The following is a 19,063-nucleotide window of genomic DNA, read 5'->3' as shown; positions in this document are numbered from 1 at the left end:
ATCTCTCCCAAATAAGATAACTTTTCATTTAAAAAAAAAATATTATTTGTATGACTGAGTGTTTAACATTGCAGACATGCTTGTTCATGGCTACCCATCCTTAGAAATGTATTTTAAAATCTTCCATTGCTGCACCCATGTCTTTGCAGTGTGACAGCACCAGCCATGTCCCTAGAATGTATTACCAGGTACCGGCACAGACTGCACCCAGAAACTCAGATGAAGTTGCTGTTGTCATTATTACAATAACAATGCTAGTGCAGCCAGTCCTCTCTCCACACCCTGGAGTAGCTAGTCACAGTTTCAGACACAGTTTGATTTAGCTGTGCTTTTTTTTCCTAATGCAGACACAGGGACCTGCAATTCAGACACTCCCCAGTTTAAATCTCAAGATGACCAAATATGGAAATATGGGCTGGAGAGGATTTTTTTGTGTTGTTCTTTTCTTTCATTAGTCTCAGCGCCTCTGCGCACTAACCCCGCCTTGTCTCACAGCTTCACCCAGTCACTCACTCTGTACACAACGCTCCCACATGCAGGCTGGCAAGAGTTGGTTTTAGGAACCGTTTGGTACTGTTTACTAAAGAAAGGGTTACAGTATAATCAATGCTGCTGCCTGGGCTTGGAAACCTGCTTCCTCTTCATTCATACCCAGATTAAGGGGCCCCAGTCTGGTTATTAGGAAGGCCTGGGAACATGAATAAATATGAAAGCAACTCTGAAAGGGATCCTCTTTTTTAAGCCCTCCAAAAAAAGTGTTTCATTTTTGCATGAATACAGCATTCGAATGTAAAAGGTAGTTGACTGCTTTGTTGTTCGTGTGATGATGGTTATTATTGGTGGTGTTGTTGCTATTATTACATCACAGCACCCAGTCCCTCAGCTCTAACCACTATACTGCTGCTCTGATCCCTGTCTCTAATCTTTTAGAAATCTTCAAAATCACAGAAAATGTTTAAAGAATCTTAACATAATCTTATAAAACAGGGGTTTTGAAATGTGCGTTGCATCATGCAAAGTGAAATAATGAACCCACTTGAAAAAAAAGAATGGCATAAGAAAACAGTCAGTAAATGGAGGAAATGTGAACCATGAAGCTCGCTGACTCAGGTCAGCCACTCAGTCCCTCACAGCAAAGGTGAGACATACAATATCTCTGAAGAGAAGCACCAATGGGATTTAAAAAGCCAGAACAGGAGACAGATCATCTAGAATGAAATATTTATTGATAAAACACTACACTTTTGTTTTGGTTACCTATTAAAGTCATGTAGTGTGTGTGTGTGTGTGTGTGTGTGTGTGTGTGTGTGGGTGGGTGTGGGTGTGTGAGTGTGTGTGGGTGGGTGGGTGTGGGTGGGTGGGTGTGGGTGTGTTTGTAAAGGGTGATTTTCTCTAGGTGTGTACTGAAGCTTTATTGTACAAAACATAGCTGGTTCTATTGCATTGATCTACCCCTGTGTTTAAATCATTAAAACAGCACTTTTCTCATTGTTTTAACCATCTTTTGACTGACAGTAAAACTTTTTTGTGATGCCCACTGGTGTTAAGTACACCAGACTCATTTAACATGTCACTGGAGCTGGATTTGAACCCTGGCCTCTACAGATAAAAAGACTAATTGGCTGGCTGTGTCAACCGTTCACAAAATACTTTCACCTTAACTGGTGTAAATAGCGCAAATGTTTACTAAATCTGTTCTCCTGTAGCACTGAGAAGAAGGTGAGATAGCTGGTCCAGATTTACTTAGCAGGACTACACATCTCAATGGCACTGTGTCGTATAGCTGCCTCACAATTCTATGTCTGTTCTGCATTCTCTGTGCCTGTGTTCCAAGTCTGAACACTTTGTTCTGTGATCCATGAAACCTGGGGTCAACCTGGGGTCAGAGAGGACCAAATAAAGTCAGGAACTGCCTCACTGGTTTGCCAGTGTTTATATTCTAGGAATTCCTTTATAATGACCACCAAAGGGACTGACTAAAATGATCTTTATGGAGAGCTGGTCAGAAGTTGGGTGTTTATCCTTTACCCTCATTTTACATTACCGAAATGCCAGACAAATACAGGTCATCCAGCTGTCTTCACATCAGATCTTCATTTTCAAATTTTTGTGGTTTTCTGTGGGTGAATACATGATATATTTGTAGCCCCACAATAACTGGAATACAGGAAGCTTGTTACTGTGGTATACTATTCCTGCAAGCTTTACAAAGTGGTTATAGGTCAGCTTGCCAACATGCATTCCTTGTTATCAGTGCGTCCACCTGATTTTACAGCCAGGAGGGACATGAGTTAAGAGTCTATTTACCCAAGTAAGGCTAACTGAGCCACACTCCCTTGTTTCCTGTCCCTGTATTGTTTGTGCTGAGTGTGTTACAGCTGAGGAGTTAGCCGCTGGAAAGGAAGTGACTGAGGCTTGGGATCATGTTGTAATGGAGCTGTTGCTCAGCTGGAATTTGAAAGTGTCAGGGTTTAGGTAATAAACTGTTATCACACAGATTGCAAAAGCTCTGTTGAAACGGCAGGTATTCACAGGCCAGAGCACCTTATATGGAGGCTGCCAGGTTATAAAGGTAATTCCCTGGATCCTAAGATAAGAGGCTTATTGATACTGCACGTAGCTTCCCCTTTTCTTGTTATTAAAAAGTCCCTATTAAAGTTTACAAAGGGACATTTGCATGGTAATTTTGCAATTTTACCCATGGTTATAGTTTAATTGGTTTTCAGCTCTGTTATTAAGTGTATTTTTTTAATGAAAAATTGATATTATTATACCTTGTATACCAATAAAGAAAGAGCAGTTGGAGGTGGTACATAAAACTGGGGATGAAAAGGCGTTACCTACTGCACCAGACCTCCAAAACCATTATCTCAAATGTAGTCTCAGCAGCATAATCATTTTTTTCTACAAGGAAAACAAACTTTTAGCGCCCAATTTTGAGGCAAGTGCAAAGGCACATTTTAAGAGAGGAATATATATATATATATATATATATATATATATATATATATATATATATATATATTTTAATAGTACACAAAAAGAAAGAAAGGAACGACTTAGGCACTGACTAATGCAAACTTTGCCCTGAAACTGAGTTAATCTAGTCCAGGAAACATGCATGTTAGGTGAAAGCTCTTGCCTTTAATAAACTTTCATTTTCAGAGCTATCCACACTTTTGCTATGCGTCTTGTACCCAAGTACATATATGAATTGACTTCTTTTTTTACTTTTATTTTATTGACAGTAGTTTAGTTGAACGACAACCCGTTAAGGTCTAAGCTCTATTCGGCAGCATACACACACTTTGACAGTTTCACACAATGCTTCCAAACCCAGTTTCCGGGGCCGTGTCAGCGCGCCGTCGCTGAATAGCAGGAGCGTGGTATGGGCGTGGCATTGCCGCTCCCACTGCTGCTCGCCCCCCCCCCCTCTCTCAGCCTTCTGCTGCGTGAATCCGCAAGCGCATGCAGGTAAGCAGCCAATCCCAGGCCAGTTTTCTGAAAGATGCCCATATATGGCTATGTTCTGCCCGCGCGGGGGGAGGGACTCGGCAGTCGCTGTTGGATTGAAAAAGGGTACAGAAGGTTGCGTTGACTTCAGTCAGCCGGCGGAATTGGATCCAACAGCATTTCATTTCTAGTCTACTTGGTTTAGCATTCCGAATCTCCTTACACAGGTAATAATTGTTTAAAGAATTACAATGATATAATTTGTATTGTTATGAACGTGTTGTACAGGTAGAATACTTTTATCGGGGTTGGTATGCGAGACTGTTGTATAGCCGTAAGATTGAATTTTGGTTTTTAAGTAGCTTTATATATAATATACATTTTTTGTCTGTATATACATCATATTTTCTGTTCTCAAGGTGTGTCGGTGTCAGTAAAATAGGGTGCAAGAAATTGTACATAATTTTCTCCTGTTCTAGCCGCATGTGGTGGTAACCGTGTCGTTGCCTGTCGTACCAGTATTTGTGCAGACAAAAGCTCGCTGTATTTCGTTTTCGTCAATAGTATAATACAGGGGTGGTAGGTTGTATGGTTCAGGTTTAAATCTTGGTACGACCAGAGAATGTTAAACCGAATCGAAAAGGGGCACAGGGGGAGAAGACGCATGAATGCTCGCTTTAGCGTGGTGCACAATAGCCGTGACCTTTTCTTGAAGCTGGTGCAATTATCTCCTTTTTAAATGTCTTGAGACGGCATTTATGTATTGCATGGTGTTTAGCTAACCGGTTAGTTTGATAAATAACGATGTCTTGCGTTTCTAATCTGGTCGAGTGGGAGGGGTCGTCTACCGGCTTTTCGCTTTGTTGTCTTGCTTTAATTGCTTGCCAATGTTTTTTGAAGTCAGTTCGGCTGGTGAAAAGTTGAGTTGGCTTTACAACTGCAAATCCTCTTGTGGGGGTTTAGGGTGCGGTTGTCGGTAGAGTCGCTCTGATTGTAAAACAATGGGGCTTGCAATACTTCAAGTGGACACTAGAGCCTCCTGTAGAGCGAAAGGGAGATTTTGCTGAATCGCAGTCAAGTCGTCGTGGTGGTTTTCAGACTTTGTGAAAGACAGCCCGTCTTGCATCAAGTATCCAGGTTAAACTGTAATCCTTGTTTAAGTGGTATATGACTTGATATCAGATTTATACAAGCATTGAATGTCTCATGCTAGCTGTAATACAGGGTTGTATCCATTTTCGTGCAAGGGGCCTGGTGCAATACAATACTATATAAAATTAGTGTGGGTGCGGTCCTCGGCATTCTCCTTAAATGGAGTGGGGACCAGTGATTGGTTCGCTGATATGACGTAAATTGTCAGATTCAAAGCAGGAACTCAGGGAGGGTGTGGTTGATAACGGTCTCTCCAGATCCGCCTGGGTTTCGTGTTTAGCGAAACTGATTTGCTTTAACATTGTATCGTTAAAACGGCTTTGAACCTAGACATCTTTTTAAAAGCTGTGTAAATCACCTGTACCTGCACTGAAGTCGACGTTGTGATTTGTATTTAACACCGACAGCTTTGGTTCTTGTTTAGTTGAAAAACTAGTCAGGGGGCTGGGGGTTAACTTACTATGAGTGTTCTAATCCATGTTGTGTGTTTTTCCTCCGTTTACAGAAATGGCAGATGAAGAGATTGCCGCTCTTGTCGTTGACAATGGCTCCGGTATGTGCAAAGCCGGTTTTGCTGGGGATGATGCTCCTCGTGCAGTGTTCCCCTCGATCGTGGGACGCCCCAGACATCAGGTGTGTAGTATAACTTCTCATGGTGTTCTTAAACGCTGGTACAAATCTGCTGCCTTGCTACTCAACCATTACACATTTGCTAGTCTGTTTTGGTTGTAGTTTTGCATACTTCCGATATGGCTGAGGAAGCACTCTGCTTTGTGTCCTACACTGCTGACCAACATTAACTGAATGTTCCCTTTTGTGTTGCAGGGTGTGATGGTGGGTATGGGCCAGAAGGACAGCTATGTGGGTGATGAGGCCCAGAGCAAGAGGGGTATCCTGACCCTGAAGTACCCCATCGAGCACGGCATTGTTACTAACTGGGATGACATGGAGAAGATCTGGCATCACACCTTCTACAACGAGCTTCGTGTGGCCCCTGAAGAGCACCCAGTTCTGCTCACAGAGGCCCCACTGAACCCCAAGGCCAACAGAGAGAAGATGACCCAGGTAATCCTTGCCACAGTGCAGCCCTTGCAGGATTCCTCCTCTTGAGACCCTAGATATACATACAGATTGAATCTTCTGTATGTGGGTACCTGTCGCCTTTTAAACACCAACCTAGTTTCAAGCTGTTTTTTTTTTTTTTTATTCTTTTGTGCCATTAGCTATAACTCATTTCCTTCTGTTTTTTTCCAATACTTCACAGGTTCCTTTTCCTCATCTATCTGTCCCTTGAAGTCCTTCAGGTTTCTTTTTTTATTCATCTTTTCTGTCTTTTTGTCCCCTCCTTTTAACTCCTACCCCTCACCTGCTGGCATGTTTTGCATGTCATTTAAGTTCCTTTAATCGGTTTTGCATAAGAACATGTTCGAACTAACAGTAGATGTGCTCGATTTATTTTCCTCCTGGCCACACTTGTCTCTTATCTATTTTGAACTGGAACCCTTGTCTTAACTTGTCCTAATCTGAAGGAATGGATTTGCTTCTGTAATTTGTCATTTTACTCTGATCTTAATGGTCATAGTCAAACTAAACCTCTCCAGCCTAAGATCTTGGAGGCGGAGTGATTTCTCCACTGTAATGTCTTGTTGGGGGGGGGGGGGGGGGGTTGTTAAATAAAAATAAAAGCACGTTGATGACCATGAGCACACATTACGTGAGCTAATCTGTATCCAATCGCCATCCCTGAGCACTAGCAAACTTCTCATACCACATTCTCTCCCTGCAGATCATGTTTGAGACCTTCAACACCCCAGCTATGTACGTTGCCATCCAGGCCGTGCTATCTCTATACGCCTCCGGTAGAACCACTGGTATCGTCATGGATTCCGGTGATGGTGTCACCCACACAGTCCCCATCTACGAGGGGTATGCCCTGCCCCACGCCATCCTCCGTCTGGATCTGGCTGGCCGTGACCTCACTGACTACCTCATGAAGATCCTGACCGAGCGTGGCTACAGCTTCACCACCACGGCCGAGAGGGAAATCGTTCGCGACATCAAGGAGAAGCTCTGCTACGTGGCGCTTGACTTCGAGCAGGAGATGGCCACCGCTGCCTCCTCTTCCTCCCTGGAGAAGAGCTACGAGCTGCCTGACGGTCAGGTCATCACCATCGGCAACGAGAGGTTCCGCTGTCCCGAGGCACTCTTCCAGCCTTCTTTCCTGGGTAGGTGACTGCTTGTGACATGTGCCACAGTATTAGATGTTTGTTACCTAGTGTAAGCCTTTCAGCATTTAATAGGATCTCTAGCTTGTAACATTAATGTCTTGCATTTCTTTTCTCCTAAGGTATGGAATCTTGTGGTATCCATGAAACTACCTTCAACTCCATCATGAAGTGTGATGTGGACATCCGTAAGGACCTGTATGCCAACACAGTACTGTCTGGAGGTACCACCATGTACCCTGGCATTGCTGACCGAATGCAAAAAGAAATCACAGCCCTGGCCCCCAGCACAATGAAAATCAAGGTAGGTTCAATGTAGCGTCCTCAAAATAGTCTGGGTTGGCATGACTTGCTTCCCTGTTTCGAAGTAAACTAGACACCAGTTTGTTTTTCTTCAAATGAAGATGGACAAGGATTTAGATTAATTTTAAAGTCTTTAGCTGGGCTAGGAATTTACTTGGGTGATGTGCCAACAGGCTTTACATTTTGTGTATTAATGTGTGGCTTTTGTGTTTTCTAGATCATTGCCCCACCTGAGCGTAAATACTCTGTGTGGATTGGTGGCTCTATCCTGGCTTCTCTGTCCACCTTCCAGCAGATGTGGATCAGCAAGCAGGAATATGATGAGTCCGGCCCCTCCATTGTCCATCGTAAATGCTTCTAAGTGGACTGCAGTCATATGCTAGCATTTGCTGCATGACTAAAAAAAAAAAAAAAAAAGAATAAAAAAAAAGAAAAGAAAAAAAGAAAAAATATCAAACAAGTAAGAATTTGCTTTGGCAAATTCACGCTTATGCTGGCCTCATGAAACTGGAAGAAAAACAAGCTAAGCCTATACGAACCATCCTTTCAGAAAGCTAGCATGAGAAGTGTTAAAGGTGAATTTCAAGAAACGGCACTGTCGAATTGTCACTTGTCTACCACAAGGGTTTCAGAAAACCTCACATCCAAGCCTTACCTCCCCAGGTTTTCTTTCTCCCCCTCCACCTCCCTTTTGCTCCGTTTCAGTTATTTTCCTGTTACCCAGTAAATTTGAGTTGCAACCTGTACTTATTTTTTTTTATAATGCATCAGTTTAATTTATGTAAAGAAATTTTGTATGCTGCCTTAATGTTCATTTTCACATGATTGTAGAAAACCAAAATGTGTAACACATCCTGGTGTTGTATAACCCAACAGTTTCTCATTGTGTAAGAAATAAATGCAGTAAATGTACTTGTTTTTGGTATTTATTTGTTTTCGATTAGACATTAAATATTGAAACAGACAAACTAAGATTTCTCATTGTGGAATTGGTGTAACTATGGCTTTGAAGTCTACAGTTACTTGGGCTGAAATTCAGTTGAGCAACATTAAAATCATTGTAAGTAACATATCTTGCATTAAAATACAGCATCCAACATAAGACTTAGAAACTCTTCAGGGCCACTTTCATCTGATAAACCAGTCCACTCTTAACAATGGAATGACAAACTAATCAATTTCCTTAAGTGCTAAACAGCTTTGATTTGTAAACATCCACATAACAGTACCAAAGACATCTCAAGTTCAACGCTGGTAGTGTTGGAAATTGGCCACCAGGTGGCAGCAAAGACTTAAGTTTTCAAAACAAAAACCTGTGTACGCAGCAACTTGCATATTCAAATATCAGTACACGTGCACACACAAGTGTACGTCTGTAAGGTGTAATTAAAAATACTAAAAAAAAAAAAAAGCTGATGAGCTCCATGGCAAACGTTTACACTATAACTGTTTTTCCAGGAATGCACCCCGTGGCATTCACTGATAATAGCCAGCATGTGTTTAGTACTGGAGATAATTGAACAATATGTGCGGACTATTTCCAAAGACGTACTGATGGGACTGTGTTTAACTGACGTGTCAGAAACAAAACATGCATTTTGATACTCTAATATTGTTTGCCAAATATATACATGTAGAGATATGTTTAAATCAATAGCTTGCAAGAACACCTAGAATAAGATTGCAAATCCACGGTATATTTAGCAAATTGCTACACCTCGGTGGCACGCCAGATGTTTTCAATAATATAACTGCCACATTCCCAGTGAATTGCCGCTTTTGAACACATTACTGTGCGGCGCTGACTACATTGAAATGGCAGTCATTACATTACAGCAAACGAGGGACTGAAATTTTCTGCAACTGGTGTTTAAAATAAGCATTTAGGAATTAACGGACCTCTGCTTTTTCGAAACCACCAGCTGCTGTGCTGCTATCCCAACGCACTGCGGGAATCCGTGTATGTCTCCCGGGTCCTGAACGGCACTTCATCAAAATGAGTTGAATAACTAAATTGTCTGAATGCCCTTAACTGTGCTATCACGGTTATTTTATAAGCCAATATCGTAAATATGCGCAGGCGACACAAGACAGACAGACAGACACACACACACACACACATGCTGCGTCCATCTTCCAATATAATCCATTCAGAACATGCTGGTTACGTCAAACCCGTCCTTCTACAGTGCCCAGTGCTGCACTAACATGTCATTTATTTGTGTGGCTCCACAGCATTCCTCTATAACGTTATATGCGCTCTGTGTTGACAGTCTAGTTCGTTTGCATTCTCCAGTTAGGTATGCAATTAAAATCGATTTTTTTTTTTCAAACTGTTTTTTTTTTAACTTGCAGTTCGCAGCAATGGCTGCTAGGGGGCAACGTTGCATTATGGTAACCCGCACAGTTTAAAACCACCGTCACATCTCCCCATCCCCCTACTCTTGAACAGCGCTAAACAAATAATAGTTTAATGTTTATTTTCTCTGTTTGGGAACCTACACAAAATAATAAATAAATCAATAAATAAATGTGGGGGAGAGTGAACATTTCAAAACCCAAGATCATAATTACAAACTCGGAAACAAATAATAATAATAATAATAATAATAATAATAATAATAATAATAATAATGGGACTCTCCTAATTAATTGACCATGGTCTCCCCATTCATAAAAAAGAATCCCACGTATTGCATGTAACATATAAAGAAAGTATCACTTTAGGGACCTTCTCTGGATGCTAGGTTGGGGTTAAAAATCTGAACAGAATCGAGCGCGAATCTGATTGGTAGAAGCCGATTCAATGGGCTGGTTGCCGCTGGCTGAGCGGGTCTGGCCCCACGTGGGGTGTCATATTAGATGAAGCCTGTGATTGGCTGTGCGGGCTCACCGCCAGCCCCGCCCCGTCCCTTGTTCTCACTTGGCGGAACGATCCCAGAGCTCTCGCAAACCCAATGCCCTGGACTCGCCACCCCGCATCAATCTGCCAATGCGTGGAAGCCGCGCCGAGCTGACATTATGATCCACACTTCTTAACAACACCAATATGATTTCTATTAAAAACATGATTATTTGATATGATATTTAACTCTGAGCTGGCACCGTGCACTAAAACGCACAGATAGATAGACAGCGGGAGCTTATTGCCAGGTTGAATTCATGGAAACAATTTGGGGAGGTCATTTGATTATAGGTAAAGATATTAATCCTCAATATAATATTATCTATAAGTCTGTGTGTGTAGCATAGTGTTATTGAGCCACATCTCCGGAGTCAGTGGCACGGTGCACTGCTATACAATAGCTCAGCACTTGTGATCAGAGACGCTTGCAAATCAGCCAGTCCTGGGATCTAAGAGCCGGCATATTAAACACAGACAGACAGTATTGTATAGCGAATTTCAAAGGCATTCCGGAGCCAGTATACTACAGAGAGCTCAATATTGCGTGTAACATAACCAGCTTATTCAATATAGTACCGAATAATGTAGATATTAGGAACACTGCCGGTAAACATGGATGTAGAATACACTTAAAGAAAACTCAATTTAAGATGAACATTATTTAAGGAACATTTTACAAAACCTTCCCAATTCAAAAATATAAACATTAATACTACTAGGAATAATAATAAACTGCATTTCATATCATATTTTTTTTTTTTTAAAAGTGGCGTTGGTAATCAGTGAAAAGACCCAATTACAGTAAATAATTTGTATTACATTCTATTCCATGGCTCTAGTTATTATTATTATTAGTAACAGTTATATTAATTAATAGTTGTTTTTTTTAACCAGAGGAGTCATTAAAGTTTTTTTCTTCTGTGTTTATTGTAATTGTAAATTTGAATTTACTGATTCTGTTAAGACCTGCAGTGACTAATTGAATGGATTAATTTAGTCTGCAATGCATCTCGTTTGCTGTCTACAGACTGAGCAGGAATAATAATCAAAGTGAGGGCTGAAGCTGTTAAACCCCTTCTACCCGTGGCTTGCTGGTGATAGATGTTAGCTGGAGTCTTTAACATTTAAATGACCTTTAATTCATTAAAACTAACTATCATTAATATCAAGTTAATTAAATGTGGTTTGGGCCACTTAAAACTGATGTTGGATCGTGGATTCATTACTGTTCTTCTGGAATCAATCAATCTATCTATCTATCTATCTATCTATCTATCTATCTATCTATCTATCTATCTATCTATCTATCTATCTATCTGCCTCCCCCTAAACTGTATGTTTGTCTACATATTTGTCTGTTGTTCTGTCTGTCTGTATGTCTGTCTAAATGTCTTTCTTCGCATCTATTGGCCAGTGTCCATATTTCTTGTCTGTTTATCTAATTCAATTCTATCACCCTGTCTGTCCTCCTGAGTGTCTGTACCTATCTGTCTTTCTTCCTATGTCTCTGTGCTGATCGATCGATCTGTCTGTCTGTCCGTCTGTCCGTCTGTCCGTCTGTCCGTCTGTCCGTCTGTCTGTCTGTCTGTCTGTCTGTCTGTCCGTCTGTCCGTCTGTCTGTCTGTCTGTCTGTCTGTCTGTCTGTCTGTCTGTCTTTCACTGTCTCTATCTGTCAGTTCTGAGTGTTCATTTCATTGTTTTTGACGACACACCTGCGCTTGTTATCTATACTAGGGCTCATCAAGCTCTTATCAAAACCTGGAATGGATGAACACTAGTGCTATCCAATAGGGGTCTTATTTCCATCCCTACAGAAGAGCTTTACGCTTGAGCAAAACCTTAGTAAACCAGGTCTGTCATCCCTTTTGACTGGGGAAAAGGAAAATCTGAAGCGTCTTCCCACTCTGAGGGGTGCGATGCTCAAAGTGCTCATGGTACAGGAGATGAATACAGTGCTAGTGGCTGGGATTATAGTGCTGGGATAGGAGAGGGTGTCTTGCATCCATCAAGGAGTGCCTGGAGGGACCTTTCCTCCACACACACACTCACTCACTCAGACCTGGCAGACAGCATTAAGATAGCCGTGCCACAAGATTAATCACAAGCCTGCTTCCTGGTAAGCATCTGAGAGCTTGCAGTTCTTGTTAATGCTCCATGGTATCATTGCATTACCTCATGCCACTTTATACCTTCACAGCCTCCCCCACCAGTCTTGCCACCACAGAGTGCGCATGTTTCTATGCATGCCCTGCACTTTTCAGATACACAAACCAAATCTGTGGCTGTCTTTGTGATGTCAAATACAGAAATACAGTGTTTCATGTGAGATTTCAGAATGTCACATCTTTGTCAGTTTTTCCTTAAGTATCTGGAAAACTAGAAAGCGGTGTGCAACTCAATATGTTAACGTAACATTTTTCAGCAGGTTTCATTTGACTTTATGAAGCAGAATTAGTTCATTCTAGAGGGTGATGGAAAAGTGCTGTCCGTCGCTATAGCTGAGTGTTGTAAATAGTACAGTAGACACTGTGTGTTCATTTTCAAAGGCAGAGGGCCCATGGTAAATAGCTCCCAGACTTTACTATGTTTTATACCACGTTTAATTTAAGCATATTAAATTTGTTCATTTCCTCCCACTGTCATGGCTGCCCGCTGGCCCTGAATCCCAGGCATTGTGCTGCGCAGAGATGACACTCAGAGGCAGCGGCACAAGTGTAGCTGTGTTTGTGTTCCCCTGGCGTCTGACACTGCCTCCCAGCCGCCCTGCCATAAATCAAGGCTCACTCCCAGTCACTCGGGGGGCCCGGGTCACTCTGTGCATAGCGAGATCGATAACACGGGCAGCGGATTAATTAACTTGCGTGAAACTCAAGTCAATTGTAGGTGTAAGGATGGGTGGGTGGGTGGGTGTGGCCCTCGCTGCTCTCCACAGTAAATGCGATTGAGCTATTCCTTTCAAAGACATGTTAAAATAGGATCTAAAACATCAAACATCACAAGTTCTGAAGCAAAGTCAGGAACGGAATGAAAAATCCCCATTTGAATCTAATGGTCTTCCCTTATATTTCCACATAAGCACAGCCTAGAATATTGGTGATATTGTCCTGTTTAGAAGGCCGCTGGTCCTGGAAGTTTCCTACAGCACCTGCCCCAGCCCACCCCAGGTCACATCACAGCCTGCGCCCCTGCTTTAATCAGACTGCAAACTCACAGAGCCTGCCTCACATCTCATTAGGACCATGGGGTGCTTTTGATGAATAATTACAATAATCCTGTTTGGTATTAAAAACTAATTGCGTTCCTCTGCGCTCGTCTTTTCGACCTGATAGAACATTGCTTTTATTGATGAAAGACGCACCTTGTCATAATTTATCTCTGCTTGGCGTTTCAACAGGGCCGGACACAGTTTGTCTTGATCAAAATTTCCCCTTTTGTGGTTAACCCCTGCAGTCCCAGAAAGAACAGAAGCTTCCAGGCGGGGGGAGGGGGGGGGGGGGGGGGGGGGGGGGGGTGACCTAGAGCTCAGAGCTGAGGGACTGGAAGGAAGGCAGTTTGACCCAGTGTTTAGGGCACAGGGACTGGGAAGCAGTGTGGCCTTGTGGTTAGAGCTAAGTGACAGGAAGGGCAGTAGTGTGGCCCAGTGGTTAGAGCTGAGGGACTGGGAGGAAGGCAGTAGGGTTTAGCATGAGCCGTCTGAAACAAGTGCTTTATCTCACACTGTACACTCCATCAAAACATACATGAATGCTGGCTTTTTTTTTTTTTTTTTTTTAATAACTTAAATGCTTTTATTGACAAAAAATTAAAATCTAAATGATGGGTGAGTGATGACACAAGGCCATTCCATTCTCATGTAATGCACGTCATGAATCTCCGCCTAGCGACCGCTGTTAATAATACTGACATCAGCCTAGAGCCGTACCTACCTCTGGACTGCACAGCTCACGCTATAGTTGAATAGAAACCGCGTACAGCCCTTGTCTTTCCATTCAATTCAATGGCCTGAGGTGCCAGTTCATCACAACACAAGCCAGGCTGTCACACCCAAACTGTGAGGAAAGAAATCTTGCAATATTTTATGCTCGTTATTATTCTCTTAATTTTGGCCGGTGTCCGTCTTTCTTGTCTGTTTTATAATGCAACTTTTTTTTTTTAAAAGGGGGTTTTATGAAGTGCAAGCTTAATTTAATTAATCAAAACGGTCTTTAAAAAACAGCCCTCAACAAAATATTCCTAAAGACATCATTTTGTGAATTATGTTCTGACAAACCAAGCGTTATAGAGCTAACCTGATCCCCCTCAATGGCGATTTAAATAAGGGTCGTCTCATTATCATCTCTGATTGGATGACGCAGCCTTTGTATTTCCAATGGAAATACAAAGCTAACACATCTGCTGTGGTGGGGCTGAGGCAATATCTAACGTACATGTTGTTCTGAGTCTTGCACTGCGGTTCTGACAGCTTTGAAACATGCAGAGCAAGTGCCTCGTTCCTTTTAATGGAAGAGTGTCTCTTTAACACGAAGCCACCACATAAGTTACAGGCAGCAGGTGTGCGGGGCTGCTTCACTGTTTCCACACAAACACTGCAGGTTTTTATATTGCACATGACAGCACTACGAGCCCTGCCCGGTACTGCTGCTTTAGCAGAGAGCAGCTCCCTGCCCTGAACGCGCGCACTCAGCACACCGGCACTGTGCCAGCGTGCCGCTTCTTCATAATTCTCTCTTTATGGAATTGTTAACCGATAAACCCTTTGTGATGTTTGCATATATATATATATATATATATATATATATATATATATATATATATATAGAGAGAGAGAGAGAGAGAGAGAGAGAGAGAGAGAGAGAGAGAGAGAGAGAGATAGATGTATATATAGTTCATGTAAACTCTTTTTGAAAGGGTTAGAAGCACTGTTTAATCTAGGCAATCATCCCTTTCAAAAGTTGTGTGAGTCTGTCCCAATAATACAGAGGAATGACTAGATTGTGGTTTAAGGTTAGGCATGGGTTTATGCTCCTGGAAGGAAGTGTGGATATCCCTGAAGCATGCAAGGCACGCAAATTACACCCTGGAGCTTTGATCAGCGTGGGCCAATTACTGTACTTTCTTAGTTTTCAGCTGTGCCTACAAAACCTGCAAGCTGGCTAACAGTTGTAGAACCGCACACAATGTAGCTGGTCCAGGTCTGCTCGGGTGCTGCCGGGACACGCAGCGCTTCCACAGTCCTCTGAAGCTGGAATGCAATCCGAGACCGTGCAGTGCAGAGGTGAGGGTGTCACCTTCTAAATTACCAACACCCAGGCCGAAACAATTCTCACCATCCCTGGCACAAGAGTTAATCCCTGGCAGCACCTGTTGAGGGCAAAGGTTGGGCACCTTCCAAAAACTAGCACCTGTTGGTCACATTCAGCTCATTGACAGAAACACTTCCTGTATCTTGTTACTCTCACCAACCCCGACCCTGTAAAAACAGAGACTTTTGCAAGGGAGAGTCAAATCGTTTTTTTTTCGGTTTCTCTGGTTTGTCTGGGCTATGTAGGGTTAGAGATGAGACTGAGAGGGAAGCAGTGTGGCACAGAGGTGGTTACAGCTGGACAGGTACTGTCTGTCATGTGTGATCACACTGGATTCTTCTCTGGCCCTCACAGGGTTATGGCACTGTGTCATTAAGCTCTGTTGTGGGCCTGTGTTTATCAGGTATTGTCTGTAAACACACGCTTACCCACCTTAGCTGTGTATCTCACAGCTCTCCATGTTTAATTAAATCGACTGGCCAAAAAAAAAGAGACACTGTGTGATTTGTACACATTTTATTGCATTCTCTGACAGACCTGGGGTCAATTCCAATTGTAATTGTGTAATTCGTAATTAATAGCAATTACACTGTAATTGTAATTGAGATTGTAGTTGAACCTAGGCACACCTGCTTTATCATACCACACAATTGATCGATTCCAGTTCAATTTCACATTCATTATTCTTGTATTTTCAACCACTTTTGGTGACCCCCATTTGTTTGGGGAAAATAAAATGTATATTGCGTGTTTCTGTATTTGTACCTGTGATTATTGCTTGGTTATTTAGAATACAGAGAGTAAACTTGTTAATGTGTGGAGCTGTTCATGCTACTTTTTAGTGTAATTGTAATTCTTTGTGTTAAGCTGCAGGTAAACTGTTCACTGGCTTCCTGCACCTGTCTATTGCAACATACCCAGGTATGCCAGTCCCTTGTATTTTCATAGCAAATGACCGCTTTCCATGGAAATACAGCAGAATTAACTGCATACGCCTCCAGGTAAAACAGGGAAATACCGTGCAACGAATTCCTCTTTTCATTCTTGGTATTTATCAAAACACTTCCCCAATGTAGTTTCGCAACAGATGTTTAATTTAAAAAATCCAGCGCAAGAAAAGAGGAATTGAAAATACTGGCAAGGAGAGACATGTCCGACTTTCACAGAATGGAAACACACTACGATGCATGTGTTACAGCTGGAGAGGCTCCGCCAGACAGATAAAGAAACATTGAATTGCTTCTTTAAAACGTGGGGCCCATTTACAGGAATAGATAGATGGTATATATTACTGTCGGCTTACTACAGTGACTTTAAAAAAATGTTGTAGCATTTGGTATTCCACTGTTCCTGTTATGTGATAGTTATCACTGAAGGTGTGGGTTGTGGGTTCAGATTTATACATGTGTGAATGTGAAAGTGATATATTTGAGAATGTGTTTGTATTATAAGATTGCGTGTATGTCATTTAAACATGTATGTTATCAAAACAAAGAAAGGAGAACTGGGTGGTGGATGTTATTTTATGTGTAAATAACAGGTGTTGATTTCAACACAATGGTTAACACTCCCTAAACATTGAGTGGTGTTGTTGTTTTTTTCTTTTTTTAACAGCAATTACTTCAAACACAAAACAAAATAAAAGAACTGGCAGAAGGCACAGGTGTCGTTGTCCATCAAATCAACAGTACGAAGGTCACTCTTGAAATCAGGACTTAAAGGATGTGTTGCAGTAAGAATACCTCTGTTAAGAAAGGGGAAGAAGACTAAAAGGCTCAAATATACACAAGCAATTGGACTATGGAACAATGGTCAAAGGAGCTTTGGACAGTTGATGGATGGACAACGACACCTGTGCCTTCTGCCAGTTCTGTTGTCAATTCAACGCTTGTCTTCTTTCTATTCCTTAAGGATATTATCTTCAAGTATTGCTCATCCTTGTTAGACAGCTTTTTGGGTCTTCCAGTCCTGTGTATGTCAATTACAGATGATGTTTCTCTGTACTTGTTGATTGTGCTTTGGATACCACACCTTGAAAATCGAGTGATGCAGCCTATTTCACTCAATGTTTTTCCTTCTTTATGCAAGTCAAGGTTGTTATAATAGTAGAAAACACTAGTGGAGGCTTTGAGTAAAGTGTTGATGCTCATAATGCATCATAGTAGAAAAATGCAACATGTCTAAAACTTTTTCACAGCAGTGTACATATAAAATAGAGGTTAGTGGGCTGTCTTCATTGGTGCCGTGTCGTAGATCTCAGCATGGTATTGCATTGTTGAAGGCTACTTTATCTTTCAAAATGCCTGATTGTTGAAGCTTTTTGAAACTGACTTGAGTATTACTGAATGCACAGGTTTACCACTGACTACCGCTGATAAATAATTCACTACCGACAGAGACTTGGAAGCACCACACAAATTCTGACCTGCTATCATCACTGGCAACATTGTCACTGGTGCCCCTTCTCAGGTGCTGAAGAACTTGCCTTTTTCCTGGCAGCTGGTCTGTGCAGTAGGACAGCCTTACCCCAGTGTGACCTACAGTGCAGGATGTGATGAGGTACAAAGAAATCTCTAGAGCAGTGCTTGAAACATTCCCATTACCTCTTTACGATGGCCACATTCGTTCTGAGTGGCTCTGATTTCAGTCACTGGATTCACAGCAGCGTTGCAGAGTGGCTTCCTAACAACCCTGTGTCTGTCAATCCTCTCGCTCCGCTCTCAACACTTCCCACCCTGGGTCACGGGATCTGCACTCCCAAGCCCGCGTCTCCATGGAAACGCAAATAGAGCGCAGGTAATTCCTCTCCTGATTTGATGGCTGACTTGGTCAATTTTAATCTCCTCGGCCCAACTTTGAGCCCTTAGCCACGCTTGGATGGGCTGAGGCAGGCTGAATTTAAATTGAAGGGCTCCTCTGAGTTGGCTTGCTTTACACATTTTATTTTTTGGCCTGTCAGAGTCCGTCGCTCTGGTGTTTGAGATTTAATCAGTTTTCACCAATGGGTTTCTCCACCTGACCCCTGACTGTCCTGATTCTAGAAAACAACGTGAGGTGTCTCCCTCTGCTTCTGTACTTATAGCAGCTGAATCAGGAATCAGAGACAATGGCCAAATGATAGGGGTTTCTCAATGTCACGATAAATCTTCCCTGCTCGGGTAATAGTGAAGAGCCAAGCTGAGTAGGCCACATTGTCACCAAGTCCCTCAGCTCTAACTGCTAGGCCACACTGCATCCTCCCCAGTCCCTCAAATCAAATCATCAGGTCCTGCTCCTTATCCCCCAGTTTCAGGTAAGCCATAAGCAGTGCAGCCCACCTGCTCCTGCTAGTCTCAATTGGCCCCTGACAGCCGTTTGGCCTCTGGGTATGTGAGGGCTGGGGGTGGTGACTGTACAGATAAGAGAGCAGATTCCACGCGTCTGTCAGCGCTGTGCCTGGGGGCGGCTGACACACCTGCTTCATCACAATGGCTAATTTATATAGCTAGGAGAATGTGGCAGGCTCTTTATAAAAGAAAAGAAACTGTTTGTCTGTCTGTTTTTTCTTTGCAGAATTTATTTTGTTCCCCAAAACAAGAGGAATGAACCACCTGACATGTAAACACTCAATACCGGTTTGCATTCACTGGCACTCATGAATTTGGTTTCTCTCTCTCTCTCTCTCTCTCTCTCTCTCTCTCTCTCTCTCTCTCTCTCTCTCTCTCTCTCTCTCCCTCTCTCTC

The 19,063-nt window shown here is 42.4% G+C and overlaps 1 protein-coding gene across 1 annotated transcript; it reads left to right on the top strand.

Annotated features, from left to right (window-relative positions):
• The first annotated feature begins 3,544 nt into the window (after nucleotides 1-3,544).
• Nucleotides 3,545-8,045, top strand: LOC117423427 (actin, cytoplasmic type 5). The gene is made up of 6 exons (XM_034039200.3): nucleotides 3,545-3,680; nucleotides 5,111-5,238; nucleotides 5,431-5,670; nucleotides 6,392-6,830; nucleotides 6,953-7,134; nucleotides 7,351-8,045. The coding sequence occupies exons 2-6, from the start codon at nucleotides 5,113-5,115 to the stop codon at nucleotides 7,492-7,494; spliced, it is 1,131 nt and encodes a 376-aa protein (XP_033895091.1). The 5' UTR covers nucleotides 3,545-3,680; nucleotides 5,111-5,112; the 3' UTR covers nucleotides 7,495-8,045.
• Nucleotides 8,046-19,063: the final 11,018 nt, after the last annotated feature.

The sequence above is a fragment of the Acipenser ruthenus genome, chromosome 17, assembly GCF_902713425.1.
Source record: "Acipenser ruthenus chromosome 17, fAciRut3.2 maternal haplotype, whole genome shotgun sequence".
NCBI lineage: Eukaryota > Metazoa > Chordata > Actinopteri > Acipenseriformes > Acipenseridae > Acipenser > Acipenser ruthenus.
This window is presented reverse-complemented; position numbering and strand designations above follow the sequence as displayed.

Bases quoted from the DNA above. Each gene is read 5' to 3' on its own strand.
- LOC117423427 (XM_034039200.3), top strand. From the start codon at position 5,113: ATGGCAGATGAAGAGATTGCCGCTCTTGTCGTTGACAATGGCTCCGGT. The intron at 5,239-5,430 runs GTGTGTAGTATA...TTTGTGTTGCAG, and splicing joins TGGGACGCCCCAGACATCAG to GGTGTGATGGTGGGTATGGG. The intron at 6,831-6,952 runs GTAGGTGACTGC...TTTTCTCCTAAG, and splicing joins CTTCCAGCCTTCTTTCCTGG to GTATGGAATCTTGTGGTATC.